Source organism: Rana temporaria, chromosome 4, assembly GCF_905171775.1.
Source record: "Rana temporaria chromosome 4, aRanTem1.1, whole genome shotgun sequence".
Classification (NCBI taxonomy): domain Eukaryota; kingdom Metazoa; phylum Chordata; class Amphibia; order Anura; family Ranidae; genus Rana; species Rana temporaria.
Genome location: NC_053492.1, coordinates 463,225,528 through 463,242,055, shown reverse-complemented (window position 1 = coordinate 463,242,055; position 16,528 = coordinate 463,225,528). Strand labels below are relative to the sequence as shown.

At 45.5% G+C, this 16,528-nt stretch overlaps 1 protein-coding gene across 2 annotated transcripts in view; it reads left to right on the top strand.

Moving 5' to 3' along the window:
* The window catches only part of FERMT1 (FERM domain containing kindlin 1), a 96,738-nt gene that overhangs the window by 46,728 nt on the left and 33,482 nt on the right, over positions 1-16,528 (top strand). For both annotated transcript variants that reach the window (XM_040351694.1, XM_040351693.1), the window contains exons 5-9: positions 1,253-1,466; positions 3,383-3,485; positions 7,223-7,330; positions 10,702-10,833; positions 15,694-15,743. In XM_040351694.1, the coding sequence (XP_040207628.1) occupies positions 1,253-1,466; positions 3,383-3,485; positions 7,223-7,330; positions 10,702-10,833; positions 15,694-15,743 (607 nt within the window). The remainder of the gene's footprint in view (positions 1-1,252; positions 1,467-3,382; positions 3,486-7,222; positions 7,331-10,701; positions 10,834-15,693; positions 15,744-16,528) is intronic.

The following is a 16,528-nucleotide window of genomic DNA, read 5'->3' as shown; positions in this document are numbered from 1 at the left end:
AATATGCAAATGAGTCGTTTGCCCGTTGCAGTAAATTTACGCCGCTTGCATAAGAGATATGCGGCGTAAAGATAAACATGCCCCCTAGGTGGTCTAGCCAATGTTAAGTATGGCCGTCGTTCCCGCGTCGAAATTTGAAATTTAACGTTGTTTGCGTAAGTCGTCCGTGAATGGCGCTGGACGCCATTTACGTTAACGTTGAAACCAATGACGTCCTTGCGACGTCATTTAGCGCAATGCACGTCGGGAAATTTTAGGGACGGAGCATGCGCAGTACATTCGGCACGGGAACGCGCCTAATTTAAATGATCCACTCCCCATTTGAATTAGGCGGGCTTGCGCCGGGCGGATTTACGCTACGCCGCCGCAACTTTACAGGCAAGTGCTTTGTGAATCAAGCACTTGCCCGTAAAACTTGCGGCGGTGTAACGTAAACGTTAACGCAGATTTACGCGAAAATACGTGAATCTGGCTCATTATTTTTTTTCAAAATTGTCGCTCTATTTTTGTTGATAGCGCAAAAAATTAAAAACCGCAGAGGTGATCAAATACCACCAAAAGAAAGCTCTATTTGTGGGGAAAAAAGGACGCCAATTTTGTTTGGGAGCCACGTCGCATGACCGCGCAATTGTCAGTTAAAGCGACGCAGTCCCGAATCGCGAAAAGTGCTCTGGTCTTTGACCAGCAATATGGTCCGGGGCTGAAGTGGTTAAAGTGTATGGTAATCCAAAACCCTTTTTCCTAGTTTTGGATGGCGTTGACATGGATTAGAACCAATGTTGGGTTTTTAGTGCTATCTGGCACTCTGTTAGAGAGATAAACACATCTATTATAAGCAGTATGGATAGAGGAATGTCATCTGCTGGTTACTGTGTTCAATAGCTGCTGCTAAATACCTGGACAGTTCCTGCGTTTGACTGAAAGCATATTTTGTTGGGCCAAACATTTTTGGACCTTATTCTTCGGCATAAGTCGATTTTTTTTTTTTTTTTATGGAAAAGAGGGGCGTTGTGTTGCCAGCAGGGGCAGTAGTGAGAAGTGTATGACCGGGTTTAGCCTTCCTGAAAAGTCAATTTTTGCCAAAGAAGCAGGGCCAACATTTTTTGGCCAAGCACAGCATGTTATCCAATCAGAAGCAAGAATTGTCCAGATATTTGGCAGCTGCTATTGAACTTGTCCTGCTGACAGCAGTTTCATAGGCTAGTATAACTATTCTATGTAATATGAGAAAATATTTATTTATATTTTTCAGCTAGCCCTGGTCTATATAGCAAGACAATGACACCCATGTACGACCCCGTCAATGGCACACCCGCCTCTGCCACGATGACGTGGTTCACGGACAGTCCCCTGGCAGAACAGAACTGCAACATCCTGGCGCTCAGCCAGCCCATCTTCTCTCCGGAAATCCTCACACAGATGTACCAGCCCAGGACGATGGTGGATAAAGCAAGGCTTAATTCTGGGTGAGTTCATGTAGATTTACAATGGTGAAGTTCAATCATAAGCATGGGCATGGGGTGTGCCGGGTGTGCCTGGGCACACCCTAATCACCCTGTGTGGCGCAGATCCCCCTGTTTAAACTCTGGATGTTTCACCAAATGGAACATAACAAATTAATAAAAAATTAATACTGGTAGCAATAATAATAATAATAATAATAATAATAATAACATTTTATTATTATTATTAATTTGTTCCGTTCCATTTGTTTAAGCGCGGCATTCCTTATTTCGGATAATTCGTAACAATGAAAATCTTATTGTCCAGCATTGTCACGCTCCTGGAAACGCACGACAGGTGTGAACAGGGGGTCACTCATCTAATAGAAGGCTTGATATAACACTTTATATATACGTTTTTAAGGACAAGACAACAATTTCTGACCACCGTTGTTGAATTGCGATACCTCCAAACGTTGCTTTTGGCAAACGCAAGAATATCCTTCAAGCAAATATTGAAAAATTCACTTAATTTTAATGAACCAATTTAGGGCCAGATTCACGTAGAATCGCGGCGGCGTAACGTATCCTAGATACGTTACACCGCCGCAATTTTTCATCGCAAGTGCCTGATTCACCAAGCACTTGCGATGAAAACCTACGCCGGCGGCCTCCGGCGTAAGGCGGGCCAATTTAAATGGGCGTGCGCCATTTAAATTAGGCGCGCTCCCGCGCCGGACCTACCGCACATGCTCCGTTTCCGAACTCCCGCCGTGCTTTGCGCGCCGTGACGTCATTGTTACTGTGGGAGGGATCTTTTGCTGCTGGGGGGGGGTCTACTGTTGCACAGGAGGGTCTATTGTTGCTGGGTGGTCTATTGATGCTTACTGCTGGGGGATCTGATGGTTGCTGGGGTGAGTCTATTGTTGCTGGGGGAGGAATCTATTGTTGCTGGGAGGATCTATTTTTGCAGAGGATGGTCTATTGTTGCTGGGTGGTCTATTGATGCTGACTGCTGAGGGATCTGTTGGTTTCTGGGGTGAGTCTATTGTTGCTGGGGGAGGATTAATGTTATGGAGGGGGTGTCTATTGTTGCTGGGGGGGGATTAATGTTATGGAGGGGGTGTCTATTGTTGCTGGGGGGGGTTAATGTTATGGAGGGGGTGTCTATTGTTGCTGGGGGGGATTAATGTTATGGAGGGGGGTGTCTATTGTTGCTGGCTATAAAATAGTCTATTGATGCTGGCTGTTGGGTGACCTATTGGTTGCTGGGATGAGTCTATCTTTACTGGAAGACCGATCTATTGTTACTGGGAGTTTACTATTGTAGAAGAGGGTGTCTATTGCTGCTGGGGGGATCTACTGTTGCACAGGAGGGTCTATTGTTGCTGGGTGGTCTATTGATGCTTACTGCTGGGGGATCTGTTGGTTGCTGGGGTGAGTCTATTGTTGCTGGGGGATGAATCTATTGATGCTGGGAGGATCTATTTTTGCAGAGGGGTGTCTATTGTTGCTGGGGTGAGTCTATTGTTGCTGGGGGAGGAATCTATTGTTGCTGGGAGGATTTATTTTTGCAGAGGGGTGTCTATTGTTGCTGGGTGGTCTATTGATGCTGACTGCTGAGGGATCTGTTGGTTGCTATGGAGGGGTCTATTGTTCTTGAGGGGATCGACTGCTATGTGGGGGGTCTACTGTTGCAGAGGGGGGTGGCTATTGTTGCTGGGTGGTCCATCAAAGCTGACTGCTGGGTGGTCTGTTGGTTGCTGTGGGGGGTCTATCTATGATCACATAAAGATGTGTGGCTTGAGGGCTAACATTAAGCATAAGGCATGGTCTGGCACTTGTGTGACATTTACAGCAGATGTTCTATTATTCTGAATGAAAAGTACGAATTGAAGACATTTATTTATAAGATTTGTATTCTATTTTATTCTGTGTAGATGGCTGGACTCCTCCAGATCCCTCATGGAGCAAAACATCCAAGAAGAAGATCTACTATTTCTAAAATTTAAGTACTACTCCTTCTATGACCTAAATCCAAAGGTAGGAACGTTTGAGTATGAATGTGTTCTGGTTCCAATGCCACTTTATTCATCATCATGCCTCCTTAGAATCGGTCTGTCCAGTCCGGTCACTTCCTGACTTGACACCATCCACAGGCAGCTTAACCACCTCAGCCTCGAAAGGATTTGCCCCCTTAATGACCAGGCCATTTTTTGCGATACGGCACTGCGCCGCTTTAACTGACAATTGCGCAGTTGTGTGACGTGGCACCCAAACAAAATTGACGTCCTTTTTTCCCCACAAATAGAACTTTATTTTGGTGGTATTTGATCACCTCTGCGGTTTTTATTTTTTGCGCTATAAACAATGAAAAAGCAGCAATTTTTTTATATATTTAACTTGTTGCTATAATAAATAAAATTAATTAAATAAAATTGTGATTTTTAGTAAACATATCTATCGAAAAAATAGTTCTATAAGAAACTGTGTTCGGTCCCACAATATATATATAGGGCCAGTTTTCTGTCTTTCAGACTTTAGGAGGGCCGGAATGTGGCCAACAGGGGCAGAAAATGTCATGGGCCCATCGTCAGTGAGAATAAATATGACCTCAGGGTTGGTGGTCAATAGGAGTGGTGTCCCTATTAGTAGGAGGAATAGTATCCCATCATTGGTATCCATAGAAGAAAAAATGCCCCATTGTTGGTGTGAGTGGGAGGAATAGTGCCCCAAGGGTCGGATAAAGGCTACCAAAGGGCCACATCTGGCCCTCGGGCCGCAGTTTTGAGACCCCTGATCTAAATCAAGGGGTCTCCAAACTTTCTAAATAAAGGGCCAGTTTACTGTCCTTCAGACTTTAGAAGGGCTGGAATGTGGCCAGTGGAAGTAGAAAAGGTCCCAATGCCAGTGGGAAAAAATAAAGCCCCGTTGTTTGTTTCACTGAGAGTAAATGCGCCCGATTATTGGTGTAAGTTGGAGGAATTATGACCTATCGTTGATGTCATTGGGCCCCATCGTTGGTGTCATTGAGAGGAATTGGGCCCCATCTTTGGTGTCATTGGGGCCCATATTTGTTGTCATTCAGAGGATTGTGCTCCATCATTGGGCCCTATTGTTGGTGTCATTGGGAGGAATTGTGCTCCATCGTTGGCGTCATTGGTCCCCAACGTTGGCGGCATTGGGAGGAATTGTGACGCATCATTGATGTTATCGGGCCCTATTGTTGGTGTCATTGGGAGGAATTGTGCCCCATCGTTGGTGTCATTGGGCCCCAGCGTTGGCATCATTGGGAGGAATTGTGCCCCCTTCATTGGTGTCAGTGGGGGGAATTATGCCCCATTGTTGGTATCAGTGGCTGAAAAAGTACCCCAAGGCCTGGATAAAAGCAAGTAAAGGGCCACATCTGGCCCCCCGGCCGCAGTTTGGAGACCACTGATCTAAAACACTCCCCAATGTTAGTGGCTGGTGTAAGGGAACCAGCAAACACGCGAGCCCAAAGGATATCCACTCCTGACTCTCCTCCACAATAATGATCAATCTCTCCAGAGAGGTGTAATCGTAAAATAAAGAGAGCTCAGCATAAAATCCTTCAAAAAAGTTTTCTTATTTATTTAAATCACATGGCACTCACCTTTTTTAAAGTGTCTCCGGACACTGGTAAAACAGGGGTAGCTAATGTGTGTCTATTCGGATCTCACGATCCCAAGAGTAGACATCAAATGTAACATAGAACAATGCCTCCAGCAGCTCACCCTACGTACGTTTCGTCGATAGACGTCCTCACAAGGCAATTGAACAGGTATATCAAATAAAGTGGCCGGTGAATGTATATTTAATGTATATTGCTCTTTACTGTACTTTTGCAATGAAAATCTGTTCAGATAGAGGGCTACCATGGTCACGTTTGGAAATCCTGCTTTCCTAGCTGTGATGCTAATCAAATGGCATCAATACTTTCTGAGTGTTTCACCCAAAAGCATGCAATAAATTAAATCGGATCTCCTGACCTTCATGCTTGTTCTGGTAAAGTGACTCAGGAACGGCTAGAGCTATTAAATCAGCATGACAACCAGGCAACTTCCATTTCATAAGCTCGGCAATAGTGGCCTCCAGTTTTCTTCCAATACATGTTTAGGCCTGTGAGTAATGTTCCCACAGTAACAAATCAGCACCGCTCAACCATGACCTACCGAGGAGCTAAGGAACCGGTAAACCTGCCATCACTGGCCCAGATTCAAGAAGCAATTGCGCCTGTGTAACCATAGGTTACACAGCGCAATTGCTTACTTGCTCCGGCGTTACGAATGCTCCTGATTCAGGAACATCGTAACGCCGACTGCAGCCTAAAATCTGCGTGGCATAAGGCTCTTATGCCACGCATATTTTAGGCTGCATTCTTGCGATGACCGCTAGGGGGCGCTCCCATTGTGCTCAGTGTATAGTATGCAAATTGCATACTAACACCGATTCACAATGTTGCGCGAGCCCTGTGTACGCAAGTTACGTCATTTCCGTACGGCGTGTTTAGCGTAAGGCTGCCCCTTCTAATAGTAGGGGCAGCCAATGCTAAAGGATACCCGTCGTTCCCGCGTCACGATATTTGAAATCTACGTCGTTTGCGTAAGTGATTCGTGAATGGCGCTGGACGCCATTCACGTTCACTTTGAAGCAAATGACGTCCTTGCGACGTCATTTGCCGCAATGCACGTCGGGAAAGTTTCCCGACGGAGCATGCGCCCTACGCTCGGCGCGGGAGCGCGCCTAATTTAAATGATTCCCGCCCCCTACGGGATCATTTACATTAGGCGCCCTTACGCAGGGCAAGTTTGTACAGCGCACACGCAATTTACGGAGCTACTGCTTCGTGAATCGCGGGTAGCGCAGTAAATTTGCGGGGGCGCAGGGCAAAAACGCTGCCCTGCACCTCCGCAAATAAGGGGCAAATCTACCTGAATCCGGGCCAGTGTCTTCACACTTGCTCATCTTCAGTATACAGCATAACATCGAGCCGGCAACTCGGTATCATCCTGATGACTTCATTTTTATTGGGTACACGGCTTATACAAAACAAGTACGGTGATGCGTTTCGGCCATCAGGCCTTAGTCATAGCATATTACTAAGCTACGACTAATGCCGCGTACACACGGTCGGGATTTCCGACAAGAAAAGTTCGATGTGACTTTTTGGTCGGAAATTCCGACCGTGTGTATGCTCCATCTGACTTTTTCTGTCAGAATTTCCGCAAGCAAAAATTTGAGAGCGGGTTCTCAATTTTTCCAACGGCAAAAGTTCTTGTCGGAAATTCCGACGGGAAAGAAAACATGCATGCTCTGAACCAAGCAGAAGAGCCGCACTGGCTATTGAACTTAATTTTTCTCGGCTCGTCGTATATGTGGTACGTCACCACGTTCTTGATGGTCGGAATTTCCGACAACACTTGTGTTTCATGTGTATGCAAGACAAATTTGAGCCAACATTCCGACGGAAAAAAATCCACGGTTTTCTTGTCGGAATTTCCGATCGTGTGTGGGGCATTAGGGCTAGCAGCCGAAACGTGTTGGGGTATATGTTTTACCATATATTTACCATGTAGTCAATAAAAATGAGGTCCTTGGGATGATACAGATTTTCTGGCTGCACTTTATCCTGTATATGAGGAGTGTGTGGTTGTATGGTTGTGGAAGTGTATTACAACAGATATATGGAGTGGACTGAACATACTCCTACTGAAAATAGGATAAACTTTAATAAATATTGGTCTCTTTCCATCCTTCAGTATGATGCTGTCCGTATCAACCAGCTGTTTGAACAAGCGCGATGGGCTATTTTACTTGGAGAAATTGACTGTACAGAGGAGGAGATGCTCATGTTTGCAGCACTACAGGCAAGTATCCCATCCGTGTTCCCTACTCCCCAGACAATAAGTCAAATGTAGTCCTTGTGTACTGACTGTACTTCTAGTTATCTTCTCAGCAGTCCTGATATTATCTGAGCAGGCAAGAAAAGTGCAGAGCTTACCAAATATGGTCATGAATGATCAGGTCAGGGCCGCCATCAGGGGGGTACAGGCAGTACACCTGTAAGGGGTCCGGAGGTCCCCAGGGGCCCGGAGGCCCATAGGGCCCCATATGGCAACTCCCCCTTTTTTATTTATTTTTTATTAAAAAAATATATATTTTTTTTTATATATTTTTATTTTATTTTTTATTAAAGGGCCAATTTTTTTTTTGGAGGTCCCCAGGGGCCCGAAGGCCCCCAGGGCCCCGGATGGAAACCCCCCCCCCTTATATATATATATATATATATATATATATATATATATATATATATATATATATATATATATATTTTTTTTTATTAAAGGGCTCAGAGGTCCCCAGGGCCCCATGTGGCAAACGCCCTTTTTTTATTTGTTATAAATGTTTATTAAAGGGCCCAGAGGTTTCTTTTTTTTATTATTATTATTAGTAGTATTTATAAAATAATGTGTGTGTGTGTGTGTGTATATATATATATATATATATATATATATATATATATATATATATATATATATATATATATATATATATATATATATATATATATATATATATAATTTTTTTTTCTTAACAAAATGGCCCAGAGGTCCCCAGGGCCCCGGATGGCTACCTCCCTTCTTTATATATATATATATATATATATATATATTTTTTTTTTTTTCTTTATTTCTTCTTTTTTTTGTAAAGGGCCCCCCCCGCTTCTCAATTCGCAGCAGCCCCCCCCCCCCTCCCCCACTTCTCATAAATATTTGCTGACACGCTAAACAAATCTATCCGCTGGAATCCATCCCAACGGATGGATCCGCTGGTCTGTATAGACTCACCGGATCCATCCGTCCGAAGGGATCCCCCGCATGCGTCGTAATGATTCGACGCATGCGTGGAATTCCTTATATGACAGCGTCGCGCACGTCGCCGCGTCATAATCGCGGCGACGGCGCGACATGTCATCGCCAGAGGATTTCGGCGCGGATTTCAATGCGATGGTGAGTGCACTCCATCGCATGGAAATCTTCTGAAATCCTCGAGAGGATTTATCCGCGGAAACGGTCCGCTGGTCCCCATAATTCCTGATGGCTGTCCTGGATCAGGTTGGCGCATATTTTGGGTGGATGGACCTTGAAGTAGACTCTATAGTAATAGAAAGGTCCACATATTACATAATGTCCTCTGCCCTTTACTTAACTTACCCCATGTTCTGGAAGTGAGAGGCGGACTTTACGATCCTTCCAACAAGATCTTGGGAACGCTGAGTATTCAGAATCGTATCTTACCCCATGTTCTAGAGTGGAGAGGGGGACTTTACGGTCGTGCATAGTTCTCGCTGGACCACTTGGGAAATGCATGTCACATATGCCAGAAGGCCTTTAGTCTTTCCGCAAGTAGGAGGGAGGCAGGCTTAGCGGCTGTCATCTTGAGGCACCCCCAGCTGAACCCGTATGACATCATGTTCTAATTAGCTCAAGCAGAGATCTGCAATTCCCGGGTGTGGCATGCGGAAGTGAGCTATGGTATACTGAAAAGCCATTTTATCTTAACCGCTTCCTTATTGGCCCATAGTAATATGACGCCGGCGGGAACCCTCCTTCCTTCCGGATGGACTTCATATGACGTCCTTTCTTACCGGCCATCTAGGGGTAAGTCACATTTACACAGTAATCGGTGCATTTTTATAGCACTAATCGCTGTATAAATGTGAATGGTCCCAAAAACGTGTCAAAAGTATCCGATATGTCCGCCGCAATGTCACGGTCACGATAAAAAACGCAGATCGCCGCCATTATTAGAAAAAAAATGCCATAAATCTATCCCCTATTTTGTAGATGCTATAACTTTTGCTCAAACCAATCAATAAACGTTTATTGCAACTTTTTTTAACCAAAAATATGTAGAAGAATACGTATCGGCCTAAACTGAGGAGATTTTTTTTTTTTTTATATTTATTAAATCAAAAAGTAAAAAATATTGGGCCAGATTCACAGACGAGATACGCCGGAGTATCTACTAATACTCGGGCGTATTTTCAAATTTGCCGCGTCGTATCGTTATTTGTGATTCACAAACAAGATACGACGGCTTTTGGCTAAGATCCGACAGGCTTACGGCTTCGTACGCCTTCGGATCTTAGGCTGCAATACTTCGGCCGCCGCTGGGTGGAGTCCGCGTCGTTTTCCTGCGTCGGGTATGCTAATGAGCATTTACGGCGCTAGTAATTTTTTCCCATCGCAAAGTTACACCTGCTTTTACATGGATTAACTTTACACGAGCCACGTTAAAGTATGGCCGTCGTTCCCGCTTTGAATTTCAATTTTTTTTATTTTTTGCGTACGACGTCCAGGAATAAGAAACGCCTTAACTCACGTCGCCGTTCAAAAAAATGACGTCACATCGCGCAAAGCACGGTGGGAATTTCAAAACTGAGCATGCGCAGTACGTCCGGCGCGGGAGCGCGCCTAATTTAAATGGTACACTCCCCATTTGAATTGGGCGGGCTTGCGCCGGACGCATTTACGTTACGCCGCCGTAAGTTTACAGGCAAGTGCTTTGTGAATCAAGCACTTGCGCTGAAAACTTGCGGTGGTGTAACGTAAACGGGATACGTTACGCCGCCGCTAGTGTACCTGAATCTAGCCCATTGTGTTTGTTTTTTTTTCAGAATTGTCGCTCTTCTTTTGTTTATAGCGCAAAAAATAAAAACCGCAGAGACGATCAAATACCACCAAAAGAAAGCTCTATTTGTGGGGGAAAAAACATAAAGATTTAATTTGGGTACAGTGTTGCATGACCGCGCAATTGTCATTCAAAGTGCAACAGCGCTGAAAACTAAAAATTGGTCTGGGCAGGAAGGGGGTGAAAATGCCCGGTATTGGAGACTGACTAGAAAATCTGGGAGGTTTGAGAACTCTGTCCAGCTGCTGCTCTTTTAACAAAATATGAGGAGGACAGGTGGTGTATATAGTACCCCCTACTCTCTACTACAGTCACAGATATGCAAGGCCATACCAGGGCCATACTAACCAATAAATATGCCCCTGGGTGGTCAGATTTTACTGTGTTCAAAAACATTTTCTGCCCCAATTTTCTTAAACAAAGGTTTATTTTATTTTATTTTAAAGCCTCTGCCACCCAATAGTGGGCACCACCCTGGTCTAGACTGAGTTTTGTCTCAGACACTGTGCTGATAGCCAATCTCTTTCTTCTTTATCCAATATAGTATCACATAAGCAAGTTATCAGTATCAAATGAGTCATGTGAATTACCCACAGACGGGGAAACAGATGAAATAGACGCTGCCCTTTCCAACTTAGAGGTGGCACTGGAAGGAGGAAAGTCCAACAAAATATTGGTATGTACATATTTATGCTGGAATAATGGGGCAGTATGGGGTGTTTTCAGTGAATGTTTATTTTCAGTTACATTATTTGCATTAATGTAAATTTTAATTGTATTTTTTAATTGTTTAATGCTGTTATATTAAATGTAGAGATTTGTACAGCCCTGGCCAAAAGTTTTAAGAAAGACACAAATATAATTTTTTTACAAAGTCGGCCAGTCCGTGACGACACAAGGAGGTCTACGGGTTACGTCACCTGATGGCCACACCCATAGCTATATAAGAACTGTCAGACACCAGAACTGACAGACTGGCGGGAGCCAGCGGCGTTGGAGGAGGAGCGTTATTTTTGTTTCTCTTCGGGTCGGCGGCGACGGAGGAACACAACGTGACTGACGTTGGAGCTACAACAGACATTATTCTTTTTGGTTAACCACTTCCCAACGGCCGTACGACTTTATATGGCCGCAGGGTTGTTCTAATTCTCTGAGCCGCCGTGTTTTTACGGCCTCCGCATCTCCTGGCCACTGGGGGGGCGCGGGTGCCTGCCGCATTACTGGGATGCCGATGCACGTGCCTGGCGGCCGCGATGTCCGCCAGGCTCCCGCGATCGGCGGTTATAGAGACAAGGATGTGGATCTGTGTGTGTAAACACACAGATCCACGTCCTGTCCGGGAGAGAGGAGACCGATCTGTGTCTCTTGTACATAGGGACACAGATTGGTCACCTCCCCCAGTCATCCCCCTTCCCCCACAGTTAGTAACACTCACTAAGGTACACATTTAACCCCTTCCTCACCCCTAGTGTTAACCCCTTCAATGCCAGTCACATTTATACAGTAATTAGTGCATATTTATAGCACTGATCACAGTATAAATGTGTCCGATGTGTCCGCCATAATGTCGCAGTACCGATAAAAATCGCAGATCGCCGCCATTACTAGTAAAAAAAAAAAATAATAAAAAATAATAATAATTCTGTCCCCTATTTTGTAGGAGCTAAAACTTTTGCGCAAACCAGTCGCTTATTGCGATTTTTTTTTTTTTTTTTTTTTTTTACCAAAAATATGTAGAAGAATACATATCGGCCTAGACTGAAAAAAAAAAAATTGAGCAATTTATTATAGCAACAAGTAAAAAATATTTTTTTTTCAAAATTGTCGCTCTATTTTTGTTTATAGCGCAAAAAATAAAAACCGCAGAGGTAATTAAATACCACCAAAAGAAAGCTCTATTTGTGGGAAAAAAAGGACGTCAATTTTGTTTGGGAGCCACGTCGCACGACCGCGCAATTGTCAGTTAAAGCGACGCAGTGCCGAATCGCAAAAAGTCCTCTGGTCAGGAAGGGGGTATATGTGCCCAGTAAGCAAGTGGTTAAAGGACTTGTCCAAAACCGTGTCATGTTTTTATTTACACTACACTGCTTTTTTGGGGGTGAATGAGTAGGTGTACAATGTACCCCATACTCATTCACATGGGGGGCTGGAAACTTAGGGCCCCCTTTCTTAGGGCTGGGTTCACACTATTGTGAATTGGATACGATTTCACCGCATCCAATTCGCATAGCAGGAGATTGTGACCAGCTCTCTATGGAGCCGGTTCACATATCTCCGCAGCAGCTCCGGTGGGAATTTGCACAGGAGCCCTGTGCGTCTTTTGGGTAATATTTTTAGGTCCAAATTCAGGCAAAAATTCAGGCTGAAATGGGACCAAAACGGTTAATGGAGACGCACCGGACCCCGGCTGTGAGCTGCTGCGTTCTCCAGTGTGAACCCAGCCTAAAGGGGGCTTCCAGATTCCAATAAAACCCCTGCCTGCAGACCCCCCACAACCACCACCCAGGGTTGTGGAGAAGAGGCCTCCCCCGCCCCAAAGCACCCACCCTCCCATGTTGAGGGCATGTGACCTGGTATGATTCAGGAGGGGGTGCTCATTAGCCCTAACCCCTTTTCTGACCTGCTGGGCTGCATGCTCGGATAAGGGTCTGGTTTTTGGGGGGGCCCCATGACAATTTTTTTTTAATGTGGTGCTCCCCTCGAAATCCATACCAGACTGAATGGTCTGGTATGGTCTTGGGGGGACCCCACACCAATTTATTTATTTTGGTGTGGGGTCCCCCCCAAGACCATACCAGACCCTTCAGTCTGGTATGGATTTCAAGGGGAACCCCACGTTAAGGCCCCTTTCACACTGGGCATTTTTCAGGCGCTTTGGCGTTAAAAAAAGCCTGTAAAGCGCCTGAAAGAAGCCTCATCTGCAATCCCAATGTGAAAGCCTGAGTGCTTTCAGAGCCCTTTCACACTGCCAGCGCCCGGAAAATGCTGGTAAAGCACCGCTAAGACCCTAACATTTTAGGGCGTTTTTGCAGTTCCTCAGTGTGAAAAGGCAAGGCGTTTTTACAGCGCTTTCAATTCATTTTAATGGCGTTTTTGGAGCGTTTTTTTCAGTGCCCAAAAGCTGCTCGAAAGATGCTGCTTGCAGAACTCAGTGTGAATGGGTCCATTGAGATGCATGGAGAGCGTTTTATGAGCGTTTTAAAAGCGCTATTTTTAACGCTAAAACGCTGTAAAAACGCTTCATTGTGAAAGGGGTCTTAAAAAAAAAATAATAATTTTGCGGGACCCCCCAAAAACCAGACCCTTATCCGAGCATGCAGCCCAGCAGGTCAGAAAAGGGGTTAGAGCTAATGAGCGCCTCCCTCGTGAATCATACAAGGTCACATGGGAGGATGGGTGCTTTGGAGCGGGGGAGGCCTCTTCCCCACAACCCTGGGTGGTGGTTGTGGGGGGTCTGCAGGCAGGGGCTTATTGGAATCTGGAAGCCCCCTTTAGGCTGGGTTCACACTGGAGAAAGCAGCGGCTCACAGCAGGGGTCCGGTGCGTCTTCATTTTTGGCCCTTCGTTCTGGAATGAATTTTGAGAGGAAACCCCCCAAAATAAAAAATAAAAACAGTATGGGGTCCCTTCCAAAATCAATACCAGACCCCTTTCCGAGCATGTAGCCCGGCGAGCGCCCCCTCCCCTCTGAATCATACCAGGCCAACATGACTCAAAGGGCCTGGTATTAGGGGGGGGGCCACGCTGTTTTTTTTTTTTTTTTTTTTTTTATAAATATGGCGTGAAGCAAAACCAATTGTTTTGATTGGTCAAAGAACAAGTTGCAATCATCTCAAAGTCGGATGAAAATCTGATCCCGTTCATTGAAGTCGCATGGAAGTCGGACCACAGGGCAAAGTCGTAACGAAAGTCGCGGCAGTGTGAACACAGGCCTTAGGCCTCGTACACACGACCGAACATGTCCGCTGAAACTGGTCCGGCGGACCAGTTTCCACGTACATGTTCGGTCGTGTGTACGGCCGACCGGAAAATTTTCCGGCTGATCGGACAGTTTCCAGCGGACAAATGTTTCTTAGCATGCTAAGAAACATGTCCGCTGGAAGCCTGTCCGTCGGACATGTTCGGTCGTCTGTATGACTCACCGGACATGTCTGCTCGGCCGAAAGCCCTCGCATGCGTCAAAGTGATTCGACGCATGCGTGGAAGCATTGACCTTCCAGGGTCGCGCACGTCGCCGCGGCCACGTCACCGCGTATCCTGTCCGCGCGGATTTCTGTTTGATGGTGTGTACAACCATCAGACAGAAATCTCCGAGCGGACATGTCCGATGAAAACGGTCCGCGGACCGTTTCCATCGGACATGTCCCCTCGTGTGTACGAGGCCTTAAACATGCTGCTCCATAGAATATTTTCATCACTATGGTCAAAAAAACTAATGTCGATTTGACCCTGATAACCTTTAGAAAATCAAACGAATGCTCTTAGCCCTAAACACTACATAGTTGTACATGTAACGCTTAAAGTTTGCACTGTCTATTGTCAAGGATGGGGGATCTGTTCTCATTGGATGGGGGATCTGTTCTCATTGGATGAAGACTGGCGGACCAGGACCTGATAGTAGTTGCAGAGGCGATGCCATGGCATGGACCCCAGTAGACACAGTGGGGTAGATTCAGGTAGGGGCGCGCAAAACTGCGGCGGCGTAACGTATGACATTTACGTTACGCCGCCGCAACTTTTATGGGCAAGTGCTTGATTCACAAAGCACTTGCCTATAAAGTTGCGGCGGCGTAGCGTAAAAGGGGCCGGCGTAAGCGCGCGTAATTCAAATGATCCCGTAGGGGGCGTGGATCATTTAAATTAGGCGCCTTCCCGTCGCCGAACGTACTGCGCATGCGCCGTCCCTAAAATTTCCCGACGTGCATTGCGGTAAATGACGTCGCAAGGACGTCATTGGTTTCGACGTGAACGTAAATGGCGTCCAGCGCCATTCACGGACGACTTACGCAAACGACGTATAATTTTCAAATCGCGACGCGGGAACGACGTCCATACTTAACATTGGCTGCCCCTCCTAATAGCAGGAGCAGCCTTACGCCGAAAACTACGTACGCAAACGATGTAAAAAACTACCGCCGGGTGCACGTACGTTTGTGAATCGGCGTAAGTATGTAATTTACATACTCTACGCTGACATCTATGGGAGCGCCACCTAGCGGCCAGCGTCAGAATGCATCCTAAGATACGACGGCGTAAGAGACTTATGCCAGTCGTATTTTAGGCTAAAGTCGGCGTATCTAGCTTTCTGAATACAGAAAGTAGATACGCCGGCGCTACTTAGCAATTACGCTGCGTATCTATGGATACGCAGGCGTAATTGCTCTCTGAATCTACCCCATCGGGGTTGATGTAGGCAAATAAGCAGTTCACTTTGCAAGTAAAACTCTGGGGAAAATTCCCATTATAATCCAGATACAAAGATGTTTTTTTATTTTTGACATCCCTTTAATATTTTTTTTTATTATTATTTTGTTAGGAGGATATAACAGACATACCAAAACTTGCCGATAACCTAAAACTTTTTAGGTAAGTGTTTGTAATGTACATATGGTGGATATATAATGCCTCATATTATTGCTTGTTTTCAGCCTCTGTCTGCTCTGCTTCAAGTGGAACTTCACCCAAAAGGGGGAGCCCCACTTTTGCACCCCTCCCCCCTTTTACCATTGCATACTTGTTGGGGGGATTCCTAGTTTTGGCAGGTACTCACTCCCACTTCCGCTTGGATCACCGCAAACCCCCCTATCTTTTCCCACAGCCTTCTGGGACATGTTATAGGTTCCAGGAGGCTGTGTGTCCATGCACAATGCGCAGTGTGACTCGCGCATGCACACTGAGAAGCCGGCAGTGACTTTATGGAGCAGAGGGGAAACCGCATGGCACAGAACCCCAACAAGACTCGGAAGATCAAGGTTATCTCTGTAGTAGCACCAACTACTACAATGATTGCCAGCTTTCTCCACAGCTCATCAGATATGAGATATACATACTTATCATACATATTTACATTTTTCCAAGCTGGTCCAATGTGAGTAAGCAGTACACATAGGAGTGAGCTGGAGTTCAGCTATAGGCTCTGTAACGGTCAGGGGTTAACACCGTTTACGATATTCCATTCCACCAACCCAAGACAGCTTATCCGACACTCCACAATCCAGCAGACACGATCCATATGGATTTTCCCAGAATAACTAGACACAGCTTTGTTCTCTGGTTCCAAACAAATGAATCTTTAATGGTAAACGTAGCTTTCTTATATACAGTTAGAAAGCATGCTGCAGTAAGAAAAGGGACAATGACAAACTCCACCC